We start from the raw sequence: 17,340 nt of genomic DNA, 5'->3' as shown, positions 1-17,340 counted from the left end.
AAATCATCCGACAACAAGAGGAAGCGTGGGGATCAGAAGAAGGGAAAGAAGACTCAATCTTCTTCCAAAAACCAACAGATCGTGGCTGTCCATGCTGCCACCACTCCTGCTACCCCTGCACCGGCAAAAGCTTATGTTAGGAACCTGCCCAAGTGTCCCAAGTGCCCCTTTCATCACAACGGCCCCTACCGTGAATTACAATGCACCAACTGTGGCCGGAAGGGCCATACTATCCGGTTTTGCAGAGCCCAACCCAAACCCATCTCGCAAGTCCCCAGTTCGGGAGTGACTCAGACCTGTTATGGTTGCGGTGAAGCTAGCCATTTCAAGAAAAACTATCCAAAGGATGGGAATGCGGGAGGAACAGGAAGATTACTCGCTATTGGCCACAACGAAGCAGTAGCAGATCCCGCAGTAGTCACGGGTACGTTCCTTCTCAACAACTCTTGTGTCTGTGTCTTATTCGATAGTGGTGCAGAAAGAAGCTTCATAAACCAAAACTTTAAACACTTACTTAAACAATCCCCACAACCACTAAAAGAAACATTCGTCGTAGAAATGGCTAACGGAAAGACCGAAAGCTCTAACGAAATTTACATAGGTTGTACCCTCACGTTAGACGATCATTCATTCCCAATCGATCTCATACCAGTCTCGATCAAGAGTTTCGATGTCATTGTTGGCATGGACTGGTTGAGTCTTCATCATGCTGATATTCTATGCTTCAACAAACCCATTCGCCTAAATCCACCGAATCACGAAACTCTGTTAATCTACAGAGACAAACCCGGTACGAGCTTTCGTATCATCTCAAGTATTCAAGCCCAGAAATACTTGCGTAAGGAATACCGCGCCTTTCTTGCACATGTCGTCGACACAAGCCAGAAAGCGAGAGATCCAAAAGACATCCTTGTTGTCTGCGATTTCCCTGACGTCTTTCCAGAGGACCTTCCAGGTTTACCTCTCAAACGTCAGGTTGAGTTTAGAATCAATCTAGTCCCAGGAGCTACCCCCGTAGCTAAGTCGCCCTATCGTTTAGCGTCTGCCGAGATGCAAGAACTATCTGGTCAACTTGACGAGCTGCTCAGCAAGGGCTTTATAAGACCGAGCTTCTCACCCTGGGGAGCTCCGGTCTTGTTAGTGAAGAAGAAGGACGGATCGTTCCGCATGTGCATCGATTATAGGGAACTCAACAAACTCACGGTCAAAAATCGCTACCCTCTTCCCCGTATCGACGACTTATTCGACCAACTACAAGGGGCGAGTTACTTCTCCAAGATTGATCTTAGGTCCGGGTATCACCAGTTACGATTGCTTGAGGAGGATGTTCCGAAGACAGCCTTCCGAACTTGTTACGGGCACTACGGGTTTGTAGTGATGCCCTTTGGGCTGACTAATGCACCCGCAGTGCTCATGGACTTGATGAATAGGGTGTGTCGTCCATACTTAGATCAGTTCGTCATCATCTTTATTGATGATATACTCGTCTACTCTCAGAGCAAGGAAGAACACAAGAATCATCTACGACGAGTCTTGGAAACCCTGCGATCGGAAAAGTTATACGCGAAGTTCTCTAAGTGCGAATTTTGGATCCGAAGAGTTGAATTCTTAGGACACGTGGTTAGTGAGGAAGGAATCCACGTGGATCCATCCAAGATTAAAGCCATTGAGAACTGGTCAGCACCGAAGACGCCTACAGAAATTCATCAATTTCTAGGCCTCGCTGGCTACTACCGCAGATTCATTCAGAACTTCTCCTGGATCGCGAAACCTCTTACCACATTGACACAGAAAGGCGTAACATTCGACTGGGAAGAGAAGCAGGAGAAGGCATTCCAGACCCTGAAGCGAGCTCTATGCACCGCACCAATATTATCCCTTCCCGAAGGGACAGAAGATTTTGTGGTATATTGCGATGCATCGAACGAAGGGCTCGGTTGTGTCTTGATGCAACGAGGTAAGGTCATCGCCTATGCCTCAAGACAGCTGAAGACACATGAGGTTAACTATACCACTCACGACCTCGAGTTAGGGGCGGTCGTATTCGCTCTAAAGATCTGGAGACACTACTTGTATGGAACGAAGAGCATAATATACACTGATAATAAAAGCTTCCAACACATACTGAACCAGAAAGAGCTCAACATGAGACAACGACGATGGGTCGAACTACTCAATGATTACGACTGTGAAATTCGTTATCACCCGGGGAAAGCCAATGTGGTAGCAGACGCCCTGAGTAGGAAAGAGTATTCTGGTCGAAGAACCAAGTCATTAACAATGACTATCCATTCACATCTATCCGCACAGATTAAGGAGGATCAGCTCAAAGCCTTAAAGCCTAAGAATGTGGTGGGAGAATCCCTGCGTGGAATGGATAAGAGCTTAGAGGTCAAGAGTGACGGAGCCTATTATCTCATGGACCGAATCTGGACTCCACGCCACGGTGGTTTCAAAGACTTGGTCATGAAAGAAGCACACAACACTCGATACTCCGTGCACCCAGGTTCAAATAAGATGTATCTGGATCTCAAAAAGCTTTACTGGTGGCCTAACATGAAAGCAGAGATTGCTACCTTCGTGAGTAAGTGCCTTACTTGCGCAAAGGTCAAGGTCGAATACCAGAAGCCATCAGGTCTTCTCCAACAACCGGAGATACCGGAGTGGAAGTGGGAACAGATCGCTATGGATTTCATAACCAAGCTACCCAAGACAACGGGTGGGTTGGATACCATTTGGGTCATCGTCGACAGATTGACCAAGTCCGCGCACTTCCTACCCATCAAAGAAACAGACAAGATTGAGAAACTCACAAGAACATACATTAAGGAGATAGTACGACTACATGGTGTCCCTGTATCTATTATCTCTGATAGAGACAGTAGGTTTACTTCGAGATTTTGGCAATCACTACAAAAAGCATTAGGGACGAGGCTGGACATGAGTACAGCCTACCATCCGCAGAATGACGGAAAAAGTGAGAGGACGGTCCAAACCTTAGAAGATATGCTGCGAGCCTGTGTGATTGACTTTGGTAAATCGTGGGATACACACTTACCTCTTGTGGAGTTTTCCTACAACAATAGCTATCATACGAGCATCAAGGCAGCTCCATTTGAAGCCCTCTACAGCCGGAAGTGCAGATCCCCTCTGTGCTAGGCTGAGGTGGGTGACACTCAGTTAGCTAAAGGACGAGTTCCTGACAGCGCTCTCATGGGTCCGGAGATCATCAGAGAAACGACCGAGAAGATTGTACAAAATTCGCGAACGATTAAACGCCACTAGGGATCGACAGAAAAGCTACGCAGACAAACGAAGAAAGCCTTTGGAGTTCTAGGTGGGAGACCGTGTCCTTTTGAAAGTCTCACCCTGGAAGGGCACGATATGCTTTGGGAAGCGTGGAAAGCTGAATCCAAGGTACATAGGTCCTTTCGAGATTCTCTATAGAATCGGCCCCGTAGCTTACAAACTCAACCTACCCCACGAGCTAAGTAACATACATCCTACCTTCCATGTCTCAAACTTAAAGAAATGTCTGTCTGACGAGACTCTTGTTATCCCACTCGACGAGATCGAAGTCAATGAGAACCTCAATTTCGTGGAAGAACCCGCGGAGATTATGGACCGAGAAGTAAAACGAACGAAACAAAGCCACATCCCAATTGTGAAGGTTCGGTGGAACGCCAGACGAGGACCGGAGTTCACTTGGGAGCGCGAGGATCAAATGAAACTCAAATATCCCCATCTCTTTGCTTAATAGTACTGTAATAATTTAACTGTTTGGATTCTAAATTTCGGGACGAAATTCCCTTAACGGGGGGGGGGGGGGGGGGGGGGGGGGGGGGGGATGATGTGACAACCCAAAGTTTATTCCGTTATTATGCCCCGTTTCCGTTAATGGAATATTCTATTTTATAAAAGTTCCATTAATTTGAGGTCAACAAATAAATAAATGTTTTATTTATTTATATTTCATGTTATTATCGTCGTGATAAAATAAATAAAAACACGTAAAATATCACTTCCATTAAATTGGAAAAAGTTATTTTTATTACGACTATTTAACCGGGTAAAAAGTTTAAACCTCGTTAAACATAGGTATCGGGTAGTCGTATACCGGGTACAACACCCAAGCCTTATATAAATGAGGGTGGGCATCCCATAGAAACCTTTTACCACTCTAGACCCACTTTCTCTCTCTACTCTCTCTCATCAAGTTCGATTTCGCCTCAAAACCGCAAGTTTTCGCCCCCAAAACGTAAGTTCTCTTACCCTAACTTGTTCTAGGCACCTTTGATTTGTGTTTTAGCTTGAAAATCATGTTAGAAGGCTAAAAAGGAGGAGTTTACGGCCTAAGAACCTCCTTAGGCCGTAAACACCTAAAATGTTGACAAAAGTGCCAAATTTCTTCCCCTTAAGCCTAGAAACTAGCTTTGGACTTAACCTAGAAGTGCTTGGACCTTGAATCATCAATTTTTAGGGCTTGAAAGAGGGTTTACGGTCCAAGCACATGCTTAGACCGTAAACACCCTCTAAGCTTGTAAATCAAGCCCAAAACACTTCCAAACCCCATTTAGGCTTAAGATATGGCTTAGGGAGTTGCTATTTCGGACTTCGAATACCTAAATCTTGTCATTTGAAGGGCAAACAAGAGTTTACAGCCCAATCACATGCTTAGACCGTAAACTCCCCTTAAACATGTCAAATGAAAGTTTAAACCCCTAAAAAGCCTTACACCCTCACTAGAACTTGTTAGGAATAAGCCAAGGACCTCAAAATCGAAGATTCGAGAGTGCACAAGAGTTTACTACCGTAAACCATGGGGTTTACGGCCGTAAACTCCCAAGGAGTGGTCTTTGGACCGTAAACTCCAAGGGAGTACACTCTTGGAACCTTAAACACCCCTATAACCTTGTATAATACCTTAGAACCACTTCTAGAACCACCAAAGGCTTGAAACCACTCACTTACACTCCTCCCATGAGTTTACGGCCGTAAACTCATGGGGGATGAGGTCCCCTAACCATAAACTCACTTAAGGTGAGTTTTAGAAGAGTAAACTCCATGGTGAGGTATTATACTCTTTCCTTGCAACCCTTTAGCCTTCTAGCACTCAACCATAAGACCTTTAATCACATCAAGATGACTATATGTGTATAATTAGAGTCTAAATCACTAATTACTTGTAAACATATGGCTTCATATGTTTCTAGGGTCATAAAGGGTGTACAACTCTCTACTTGACACCAAACGCACATCCGACACTTCCACCCGATCTACTCATTTCAGGTGAGTTCATACCCCTTAATGAACCTTTTTAAATGTTTTTACATGTTTTAGGGGGGATACAAGTATAAATTATACAAGTTTTTATTATTAAATCATATGTGATTCACAAATTATCATTAAAAAGGGATTTTTCCTGCGCTTTTAGTTGTTTTCCAATAAAACTGTTTTAGTTGATTATCAAATGCATTTTAAGATTAAATTGTTATTAAACTGCTTTTAAAATTGTGTTTAAATTACTTTTCTTTTTAAAATACATCTACACTAATATATTTATATAAGTAAGGCTTCAAGGACTTAGGACCGATAGCTCGCCTTATTTCATGTTCTTGTTTGATGTGGTCTTAGGGTGTCTGTTATCCGTCCGACTGTCGTTGATTTCTTAGTTATATATCATATATATTTGTGTTAGATATGAAAGTCTTCATCACACTCAATACCTTTGTTATTCAAAGGCAGGAAACCATACACTCTAGTTAGCTATAATAGGTATAGCTAAGACTACTACTCGTTATCTCTACTACTGTTATACCCACTATAACGGCTATTATTATAAGTTAATACACGTATAAGAGAACACTCTAAGAACTATACAAAAGACTATTATACTATAATACCGAAGAATAAACGAATTCAGAGCATAACACATTATCCCGCTATAAGACACTCTACTGCGCTTACACCATGAGACCAGGGCTTTCCGGAAAGAAGGCAACACTACACGTATAGATCTATACGGGACAGACACTATTACGTCCCGACTGCTAGCTACAGTCCGAGCCGACTAGGCTCAGGGATGGCACTACATCACTACACTACGCATGATCGGGAAGGTCATCGGGTTCTCTATTATCACTTCAGTCTGGTCACCTGAGGGGTTACACCTTTATCCAACATAATACACTAAGACTTAAGTCTAAGCTAACATCCCGAAGTAAGTAAATAACTATTACTAATGGAAGTTTGCACCATTACTACTTTTAATAGGCATAACTTTTCTTCACCTATGTTACTCACATGAGATTTATTACTGTACTTTTACAACTGAAGGTTTTCAATGATAATACTTACACACAACTCAAAGGATTTAACATACATTGTACTTTTCTGGAAAATATAGGATTTTCTAGGGATTTCTACTACTTATAAACGTAAATTTCAGTTTTTATACTATAAGTTTGTAAACACTCTTTTACAACAACGACACTCAATTCTTAATAACTCACCAACTTTGTGTTGATACTCGTTTTCAAAATAACTTGTATCCTCAGGTCAAAGATAGACAGGTACAGGTGCAGCTTTTGGAGAAGATGGAGCTCATACAAGACCCATCTTTTATTTGTTAAACTTTTGGTGTCTATGAAACTATACAGAACACGTTTGTAATTAAATTTACTATATATATGAAATGGTTGTTGTCGCTTGTTTTTACTATTATGCAATTGTTATGATACTGTACATGACGTCCTCCACCCCAGAACGTATTCCGCCGTTGCCGGTTTTGGGGTGTGACATGGGTACACCGCCCCACCCATGTAGTACTAGCTAAATGCATACCTCGTCGATATGTCTACGCCGAAGAAATGTAACGGTTGCCTCTCTCCGTCTCCAACAGCTAGTTTTTGGATGTTTTCTAAGACATCTATAAATACCTTTTATATCTTCTTCATTTTCACACCAATATTTTCCACAATCTTCTATACTCTTCATTTTCGCGCCATTCTTTTCCCTAAAAAATGTTTCCATCACCACAAGATGAAAGACACAACAATGTTACAAAAAAAAATATGAGTTCAAGCTGCGACAAGGAAAATGATACAGAGTTCATAAGATCCACCTAAATTTGATCTCTTCAAAAGAAAATTTAGCCCAATGTTTTGGCAACAATAGCTTTAATGTCCATATCAAATGCAATTTAACTCAGTATTCCTGCAAATATGGATACAACACTCATATATCGCTTTTTGTTTATCTCAAATGTCATTATTATTTTTTTCGGAAACAAAAAACCCGAACCTAACATAATCCCCACCACCACCGCCATACACACACATACCTTCTTCCTAGACCAAATATTTTTTTGGAAGAGTGTTCAATCAGAAACCGATATACTCTCATCGGCACACATCGAGTAGAGAAACGTTTGTAAAAACAAAGTGTTTCCTCGCAAAGCGGCATTAGCAATGGTTAATGATGACCCGAAATGGAGTATCGTACCTCTAATGGATGATGCTCATATCCAACCACTAGAAAGATCAAAGACATCCAAGTCAAACAATTATACAATTTCATCGGATGTATGATTTCTTGGCGAATTTAACATAGAGGATACGGGTTTAACGTTGAAGATCCGGAAAGACCGCAACGAAGACAGAAGACACCGACATCACCATCTTTTGGACAACATGATATGGAAGAACAAGTACAAAAGATAGGTTATGATTTACTTAAATCAATCATATTAACAAAGAAGATTCGAGGACAAAAGACGGCATCGAGCAAAGCTAGAAGAGATCAAGTTGGAGAAGTACCATCATGGAGGAGCACTTGCAAAGAAAACAAAAAGAGAAGGATTTTCAATTCTATCATCGGTCCAATGAACATTTGACCGGAACTTAGTGGTACTACAATCTAATAGTTTTCATTTATTGTAACGGCTTTAATTTAAAGAAAAACAAATCATGTGATGGGTGAAAATATGGTATTTCCATGGTTGAGAGATGGCGTAGAAAGATGACACCCCCAACCTAATAATCTTCTTTTTTTTTTTATACATAATGTAGAGAAATTAAAAAGGATAGAAATTTCTATGCGTATTATAATCTCCAATTACTTTGATACAAAATGAGTGTCTAAGCGATTTTCATATCGAATAGATGTCATTACAATGCACTAGCAAAATCATTTGACTTGAGTCAAATCAATTACCAACTTTGGCCATGAGAAGCAACCATATCTCCTACCATAAGTAGCAATGGAAGCTTCCCCATTTCTTCAAATGGTCACTAGGCTGGCCACCATTTATGATAATATGTGAAGCTTGAACATGTTTTCCTTATACCTCACTCATTTTCTTTATCCATGGAGTCTGTTAGAAAGCTCAAGATGAAGTCATCAATTTCACCTTCAAGTACTGAATCAGTGTCTGAAACCTCAAAATTCGTCCGAAGATCCTTCACCATTCGATAAGGCTGCAAATTGTGATCACATGAAACAAGTGTGAGATAATATAAACAAGTAATATCCAACATTCAATTCAACTATCAAATGTCAACTCTTTAATGGCAAACGGAAACCGCAATTTTTTGTCCCACCAAAAAAGATAGGACAAAGACTCGCTATCGATCTCTCGTCTGTGCAAATGACGTAAATGCCCTCCCCACCCTCATCATCGAAAAATAGCCCTAAAAGGTTAACTAGTAGAGTCCGTAAATTGTGATCACGTGCAAGAAGTGTAAAACAAGATAAATAAATAATACTTGACACCCAAAATTTAAATGTCAACTTTTTAAGGTCTCATGGACATGACATGACAGGTTGTACTACGTTTGACATGTGGACTGAACTGAACTAGGACCAAGACTCATGTCAAAGGGACAGAATTTTCAATATTTTGTCCTACCCAAAAAGGTGGGGGCATGGAGCAGGGACTCCCTCTCGTTCTCTCCTTCGTGAAAAATGACGTAAATGCCCTCATGATTCTCATAGTAAAAAATAAACTTCACATACATGTAGTACATAAGATCGTATTTGATTTCCCCAACTATTATCCGTTAAAGACTGCGTATATTGTGAATTCATTTGCGCCTGGCGAGCCATCTCTCGTTGATCCAATCGCGATTGTAGCACCGCCATTGCCGAGGCCTTGTTCTGGTGTTGTGACCTAAAAAAAGTTGGCCAATGGTCAAAGGTCAAAGGGTAGGAAGCAAAAGGGCGATTTCGTAATTTTCTACCTTTCGTTTTGGCAGGCGGCGGTGATTCCGGTAGGTATGTGAGTTATCCTTACAGCACTGTCTGTGACATTGGCATGTTGGCCTCCGGCCCCACCAGATCGGTATCTTTCTATTCTGAGATCTGATTCGTTGATCTGAACATGGTGAGATCCGTCACCTAAAATGGGTGTCACCGCCACGGCGGCAAAGGAAGTGTGGCGGCGCTTGGCGGCATCGAATGGTGAGATACGAACTAAACGGTGGGCCCCGACTTCGGCTTTTGCGTATCCGTATGCGTATTCACCATCTACTTTGATTGTCGCCCGCTGATAAAAAAAAATTCAAGAAACGTTGTCAACTAAATAAGATTATAACTTATCTTGTTATTATTAAAAACCAAAATTACAAAATAAATAATGGAATCAGAAGAAAAGAAAAGTTATAAACAGCCATCGTTCTTGCAAAAATGCAAAAAAAGAACAATGGATCAAAAAGATACTCATCGTGTCTTCTTTTTTTTTCGAGTTTTAGATTTTTTTTTCTTACGATTAGTTTGAAAAAAGAACATAAATATGAAATGAGAGATGTTAAACCTTAATTCCTGCTATCTCACCACGCATTTCATCCACAACTGTAACACCATATCCACGGCGTTCAGCCCACATTTTATACATTTGCATCACCATACCCGCCCAATCCATGCTCTCGGTCCCACCTGCCCCCGCTTGAACCTAACATATCCAGTCAGCTATATATCATATCAGTGTTTCTTATTGACTTAATACAGACAGAACGACTTAATAAAGAAACAACTTTTTTTTATCAGGACAACAACCAATGGATAAAAACAAGATCTATCAGATTAATATCTAAAATACCCATAGATGTTTTTTTTTTGTATGCAACCAAAGTTTTTTGAATTTGAACATGATATACAAAACTTACCTCTATGTAACAAGAACAAGAATCATGTTCCCCAGCTAGCAAAGCTTCAAGCTCTTTTTCTTTCACACTTTGTCTCATCTTCAATAATGCTTTTACCGATTCCTGTGACACACCAAACATGAGTTAATAGCAATACTCATGACACGGAGGCTTTTCAGTTCCTAAGTTCTTTTTCCAAACAGCACTTAATGAGAAGAGAAAGAAACAGGGTGTGAGGGCCCACAGATTCCAAATCATGATCTTCTTCTTCACGAGCCAGCTTGATCATGTCAATATGCTCGATTAATTCTTGCTCAAGTCCATTAACTAACTTCATTTTACCCATGAGTGACCCATGTTCACGGCTTATTTTCCCAGCATGAACAGGATCATCCCATAGATCAGGTTTTTCCAACTGAAACGATAGCATCTCTAATCTTACTTTTAACTTCTCCCACTGTCACACCAGAAAATAAACTATTACAAAATGGGAATTTGATCGTCAGTGTACAATATCAGTCTAAACCAAAATCAAATTACTCGATTTAGAGTAATTATATTAATCATTTATCATTCAGTTTGATAGAGAGACGTATACCTGCAACCGTTTCTTGATAAGGCGAATGGATTGAGCAATTGCAGATGCATGACTCTTCCAGTCACTCTCACTCTCATCAAGAATCGTCCACTGGTTAGCGACAATGGCGTCTACAGTAAGTCCATCGGCGGTGGACGGCTGTACAGCTGCTTGTGTACTGAACAACAGCCGTGTATTGTTCAAGCTACACCCACATGAGAAATTCAATCTTTTATTCGAAGCTAAAGAAACCCCAGATGCATTCTTCGATAGAAATTCAAACTTGGAGGCATGATGTTGTGGTTTATCGATGGAAGAGTAGAAATCGGTGGATTGAATTTGGGGATTAGAAGAAGAGAGGAAAAGCTTGGAAATTGACTGGTAGCGAGATATAATGGAAGATGGTCTTTTATTATACGCCTTTCTTAGTATGTTTGATGACATAATTCGTGGTTTTTGTGAACGATCTGGCCTCAGATTTGAAGCTTTCTTCAAGTTCGCAAAAACCCCAAAATCATGAAAGAACAGGGTTTATACTTTATGTAGGCCCTTAGTTTCAAATAGCTCCCATTCAGTTAAAAGAATATCAATTTACCCCTTTAGTCATGTTTAATGCTTTAAGCCAATAACCATGATGCTCTTTCGCTTTCCTCTGCCCTCAATCAACCTCCGTCCTCCTTCCATCTCCCTAAATTCCACCGCCGTCTTCCGATCTCTATTCATGGCGAACCAACACCGGTGCGATTCCCAGAAAACCCATTTGGATAAAGACCCCAAATATTTAGAGAATTACCCAGTGCCACTCTCCCCGCCATTGCCAGCCATATCTAAGGACCTCGAGCTGAGGAGAGCCATGTCAGCTTCTTCTAAATCAAGCCTCTTTTCTCTCTCTAGAAGTGATGTCCTCTTCGAAGACGAGTGGCTCATTGCCTTGAATAAACCCCAAGGGGTTTACTGCGAGACTATTTTAGCTTCTGTCCCGAGTCTACTCAACGATTCTTCTAATGAGCCAGAAGAACTCGGTGAGCTTCTTTTCATAGTTGTTTCATGTTATCGTTCCTTCATTTTACTTTTAAGCTTTCAAATTTGATACGAATTCTTACAAATTGACCATTTTAGTGATCTGGGATCAAACCCAATAACCCTAAGTTCTTGAAAGAACATTAATGATGGAAATTATGATATGTGTGCATTCATAGGTACTCAATCAAAGAAGCATGAGCTCCATCTTGCAAACAGACTTGATCGTGATACAAGTGGCGTCATATTAATCACCAAATCACATAAAGTAGCTGCAAAACTGGTGAAAGCTTTCACGGATCACAAGGTCAGAAAAACCTACATTGCTTTCTGTGTCGGGCAGGCTCCAAATTGGAAAAAGATCACCATTAAGTCAGGCCATGGTCGATCAAAGTTTGGAGCTTGGCGTGTCTATGCTGCCCGGGACGTGGGTAGGCTGCTGCCCGGTGGATCTTCCATTAAAGACATGGAAACTTTATTTGAAGTGTTATCAGTAAACGGAAAAGAAGCCTGTAAGGATTTGAGTGAATTAGATTTGGTGGTCGAAGAGAAATCTTTGATTGAATTTGATGGAAATAAGTTTGAGGTTTTGGTGAGAGCTTATCCTCGAAGTGGAAGAACACATCAAATTCGGTTGCATTGTCAATATCTTGGGATTTCCATAAGAGGTGATGTGAAATATGAAGGTGTTTATGAGTGGAATGGGAGTGTTTATGATGGACATCAACTTCATGCTGAAAGCTTGTCTTTTGAGCATCCAGTAACAGGCTCTCCTATTGTTGTTCGGGCTCCTTTGCCTTTGTGGGCTAATAAAGTGATTTTGTAAGTTATATATAAGTTATATATGAGTGTTTCTTTTTTAGGTAACAAGAAAAGACGACTTAATATAAATTTTCCCTCATTTTTTAGACATTTACTTGCGAACTACATGTTTGATAGCTCATGTAATTTGGCTAGAATTGTTTCCAAATGAACGAGGAAATGTTGTATGGGGAAATGTTGTTTCAAAAATATTTTATAATCGTGACATACTTGGAGAAATTGAAAGAAAAAGTAAACGAGCGCAAAGTTGTAAACATCTAAGACTTATTGGGGAAAACCCCGTTGTCCTAACTTTCTCTATTAAGTCGGTCTTTCTACATTAAGTTAAAAAGAAACACTCATATCTAAATTACTAGATTAGGTCATATATATATAGATGTTTCCTCTTTACTTAATACAGAAAGAACGACTTAATATAGAATGTCCGAGAAATAAGGCTTTCCCCATTAAGTTCTAACTTTTTTCAAGTTTTCCCATATTTATTTTTTACTTCCATTTTCCCAAGTGTGACATTATTTTCTCAAAAAAATTAAACGTCAGTTATCCATACAACACAGATTGGGGAAAAAAGAAGAAATGGGGCCTAAGTAACTATATCAATGGAACAATGAAACTACTCATTCGAGATAAGTAATTGTATTATTTGCGTCAAAATCTTGGTTTCCCAATTTCCCATATGTTCACATAACCTAAAGATGTGTATCCTATAGAGCTAAATGCACAAGAACTAGCAACATAATATCATTTATTTTTGTATTTTAGCATTCTGTTATATTTCTTTCTAGTAAAGCATTGTACTTTCAAATTATTACTTATTAAGGCATTGTACATTGAAAAATCTATCTGATTATAGTGTTATACTTTCAACTCTTATATTTTGAACAATCTATCCCATTATAGCTATTAAAATTTAGGGAAAACCATAGAAAAACCCATTGTATTATTGTTCCATGCTTAAAAAAAACCTTGCATTATTTTTTTGTATTGTTTAACCATTATTATTTCCCAAAACCATGTAACATATCTACTTTATCCGGTAACTCTAGGTTACCGTTCTCATGAGTGTGCGTCTAATACAACTACAGTATATTGACCCCGCTTTTCACCTCCATGGTTCTGTAAAAACATGGGTCTCCACGTTATCACCAGTAGGGCTTAATTTCTACATCTCTACCCTCCAAACCCGTGTCTCTGTTGATCAACTTCACGCTGAGATTCTCAAGACTCGCTTATCCCAGAACGTATTCCTGTTGACACGTCTAGCTCACACTTACCTCAAATTTGGTTCCTTGAATATTGGAGAAAGATTTGTTGTCACTATCATCAAGAACCAACCTTTGTTTATGTGGAATGAGACGATCAAATGTTATGCAAGTAAAGGTTGGTACAGAGAGTCAATCGATCTTTATTACGAGATGGTTCGAAGTGGATACAAACCCAACGCCTTCACGTTTACATTTGGGTTGCCGGCTTGCGTTGGGTCGAAGTCGGTTAAAGATTATGGGAGGGTTCATAGTGATGTTTTGTTGTTCGGTTGCGAGTGTAACGAGTTTGTTATCACATCTCTTATTGATGTCTACGGGAAGTGCGGCGATTTAAGTTCCGTACCCGGTACCCCAACTGTTCGATAATATGCCAGTGAAGAAAATTGCAAGCTGTAACTCCTTGATGGCAGGGTTTGTATTGGATGAGAAGTTCGATGATGTTTATCACACTTTAATGAAACGAAAAGGTTGGGTATCCGACTTGATTCCTTGACCATGGTTCAGGTACTTCAATCATGTGCCTCTTTGGGTGCTTTACAACAGGGACGACGGGTGCATGAACAGGTAATAAGGACCCAAATGGGGATCAACTTACACTTAGGTTCAGCTCTGATTAACATGTATGTTAGATGTGGTAGCATAGAAAAAGCCCATCATGTGTTTGAAGAAATGCCACAAAAAGGATCTCATCGCTTGGACAACAATCATATGTGGGTATAGAATGCATGGTCTTACCCATCTTTCAGAATCTCTTTTCCTTTGTATCGTGAGTCATGGTCTAAAACCTGATGTCATAACATTCATTGGAGTTTTGTCGGGTTTAGTTTTTCCTTTCCTGTGAGATATTTCCTTTACATTTTATCATGTTTAGAAAAGAGTATTGCTTTCGTGTTTTTGTTTTTTTCCTTACCCGTGACCTGTAATCATTTCTAGATCAGGGGCATTACAGGAATTTTTCCTGTTTCTATGATAGTCTTGTAAAGGAGGGTAAAATGGGTGTATCAGTATGCACGAATTTACTGAATGACCGGTTGATTAAGAGCAACCGGTAACAAAACATTAAAATAATGAAGGTCAGACAAAATAATGGTTAAATAATACAAAAAAATAATAGAAGGGTTTTTTTAAGCATTGACCTATAATGCATAGTGTTTTCCTTGGGTTTTCCCTAAAATTTACTTTATATTTGGATGACATTAGTATAATTCGATAAATTTTTTTAAAATAGAATGTTTGTAGTATCAAGGAATGAAAAAAATGGAAACCGGAAAACCAAAAACCGATATTGTGGAACCTAAAACTGAAAAAATAAATAAATAATAAAAATAAAAATAAAAAACAAACTATGATAAGTTTTTGGTAGAAATTAGTATCTCTGTTTTGATTTAGGTTTTAGGTTTTAGTCAAGAATTGATCCATAGTATTATGCGTACCTTCAAATTATTACTAAAACATTTACCAATTTATGCACACATAAATTGATAAGTGAATTATTACACAAAATGAAAAAGAAAAACGTTGGTAATAAATTAGAAAAAAGAGAACTCTTAGAACTAAATTACATAAACCTAGAGTTAGACTCACACACAAAAATAAATAAATAAATAAATAAAAAGAAAATGACAAAAATAGTCATTTACATTAATTACATTACAAAAATAGCCAAAAAAAAAAAACCGAAGTTGCAAAAATAACCATGAATTTCGCAGATAGAATAGTCTCATCTGCGAAATGGGCTTTCCATCTGCGAATGTACAAGCAGCTAAAGCACAACTGTGCTTTAGCTGCTTGTACATTCGCAGGTGGTTTATTTTTATTTTTTTTATTTTTTTCTCTATATATATTGAAATTGTAGGGTAAAATCGCAGATGGAATAGGCCCATCTGCGATTTACTCTGATTCCATCTGCGAAATTGCGGTTATTTTTTAATTTTTTAATTATTTTTTTTAAGTTTGACTATGAAATCAATTGGTTTATAGCTCGGTTATATCTAAACGTACATCACCAACATCAACATAATGCCCGTAAACATGTTTTTTTTCATTTTTTTACTTGAATTTTTTTTCTTTTTAGTTTTATCTACCACACGCCTATTCATAACTTTAACTTCTTGTTCGGCAACATTATTTCGTAATCAAACCAATTGATTTTATAGTCAAACTAAAAAAAATTAAAAAATAACCGCAATTTCGCAGATGGAGTCAGAGTAAATCGCAGATGGGGCTATTCCATATGCGATTTTACCCTACAATTTCAATATATAGAGAGAAAAAAAAAAATAAACCACCTGCGAATGTACAAGCAGCTAAAGCACAGTCGTGCTTTAGCTGCTTGTACATTCGCAGATGGAAAGCCCATTTCGCAGATGGAACTATTCCATCTGCGAAATTCATGGTTATTTTTGCAACTTCGGTTTTTTTTGCTATTTTTGTAATGTAATTAATGTAAATGACTATTTTTGTCATTTTCTCATAAATAAAGGCTTGGAACGTTTTTGATGTAACCTTATCCAATTTAAATATTGGTCCGGGTTTAAGCCGAACAGATAGTTTATTTAAACCGATTTAAGAATATCATTGTTGGGTCTTGTTTGGGAAACCGGTTTAATAAACTAGCCATATTTTATTTTTTCTTATCTTAAATGGTCATATAATCGTTTTTTCTCCTAAATAACCCTTTTGCCCCCCGTTTGTTATATATATATATATATATATATATATATATATATATATATATATATATATATATATATATATATATATATATATATATATATATATATATATAGAGAGAGAGAGAGAGATGTTCATTTGAGACAAAGGCATTTTTGTAAGACAAGGAGACCAAATTCTGTCTATTGATCAATTTTGATCATGCCGTCCATAAAAAGTCTGATTAAGGAAGTTAATTAATTAATTGTGAAGGGGTGTTTTAGTCCATTTTCTAATTAGGAAAAATATACCCTAACTTACATCTTTAATGCTGATAACGTAACATAGAATGATGATCTCCCTCCTTAATCGTGATTGCTTATGTAGAAGTTGAAATTGAAAGCAAGTCTATTCAGATTTATCCGTCATTTGATCAGCTAATGACATCGATTATCAAGTTTGGAAGATGAAATTTGATTTTTCAGACAGTTTGGTTCATTAATCCACTGTGATTTTAACAATCGATCAGTAATTTTTCGTTTTTTCATAGATTTACATGGAGCAACAATCGTTTCCAACAATTATACACTTGTTCAACAATCGATGATTATTTTTTGTTCACAAAGAATGACATCAGATAAATTTCTATTGATTTACAAGTTTGATCATACTCCGATAGAAAATTGAATCTTGATTTTGTTGATTTTCATTAAAGCAACACGATTAGAGTATGATATTCAACAAAACTGTGATGTATTACTCACCCAACAGCCACACCAATTCTCAACATGGTTCTTTGCCAAATATTATAGACTCATCACAAGCTTCTCCTAATCATATTGATTCCCACGAGACTACTCAA

At 38.4% G+C, this 17,340-nt stretch overlaps 2 protein-coding genes and 1 pseudogene across 2 annotated transcripts; 2 read left to right on the top strand and 1 right to left on the bottom strand.

Annotated features, from left to right (window-relative positions):
• Positions 1-8,082: 8,082 nt before the first annotated feature.
• Positions 8,083-11,163, bottom strand: LOC111890871 (peptide chain release factor PrfB2, chloroplastic). Its single transcript, XM_023886948.2, has 7 exons — positions 10,741-11,163; positions 10,387-10,599; positions 10,164-10,265; positions 9,812-9,949; positions 9,240-9,544; positions 9,016-9,169; positions 8,083-8,477 (listed from the first exon to the last, which is right to left on the bottom strand). The coding sequence occupies exons 1-7, from the start codon at positions 11,161-11,163 to the stop codon at positions 8,349-8,351; spliced, it is 1,464 nt and encodes a 487-aa protein (XP_023742716.1). The 3' UTR covers positions 8,083-8,348.
• A 187-nt stretch (positions 11,164-11,350) lies between these two features.
• Positions 11,351-12,760, top strand: LOC111890872 (RNA pseudouridine synthase 1). The gene is made up of 2 exons (XM_023886949.3): positions 11,351-11,741; positions 11,919-12,760. The coding sequence occupies exons 1-2, from the start codon at positions 11,351-11,353 to the stop codon at positions 12,563-12,565; spliced, it is 1,038 nt and encodes a 345-aa protein (XP_023742717.2). The 3' UTR covers positions 12,566-12,760.
• A 149-nt stretch (positions 12,761-12,909) lies between these two features.
• LOC111890874 (pentatricopeptide repeat-containing protein At4g14170-like) lies at positions 12,910-15,377 on the top strand (annotated as a pseudogene).
• The last annotated feature ends 1,963 nt before the right edge of the window (positions 15,378-17,340 follow it).

Source organism: Lactuca sativa, chromosome 7 (genome assembly GCF_002870075.4).
Source record: "Lactuca sativa cultivar Salinas chromosome 7, Lsat_Salinas_v11, whole genome shotgun sequence".
Lineage (NCBI taxonomy): Eukaryota > Viridiplantae > Streptophyta > Magnoliopsida > Asterales > Asteraceae > Lactuca > Lactuca sativa.
Note: the sequence above shows the minus strand (reverse complement) of the source record. Positions and strands in the feature narration are given on the sequence as shown.

Bases quoted from the DNA above. Each gene is read 5' to 3' on its own strand.
- LOC111890872 (XM_023886949.3), top strand. From the start codon at position 11,351: ATGATGCTCTTTCGCTTTCCTCTGCCCTCAATCAACCTCCGTCCTCCT. The intron at 11,742-11,918 runs GTGAGCTTCTTT...GTGCATTCATAG, and splicing joins TAATGAGCCAGAAGAACTCG to GTACTCAATCAAAGAAGCAT.
- LOC111890871 (XM_023886948.2), bottom strand. From the start codon at position 11,163: ATGTCATCAAACATACTAAGAAAGGCGTATAATAAAAGACCATCTTCC. The intron at 9,950-10,163 runs GTAAGTTTTGTA...TGGATATGTTAG, and splicing joins CTTGTTCTTGTTACATAGAG to GTTCAAGCGGGGGCAGGTGG. The intron at 9,170-9,239 runs GTAGAAAATTAC...AACTTTTTTTAG, and splicing joins GCCGCCTGCCAAAACGAAAG to GTCACAACACCAGAACAAGG.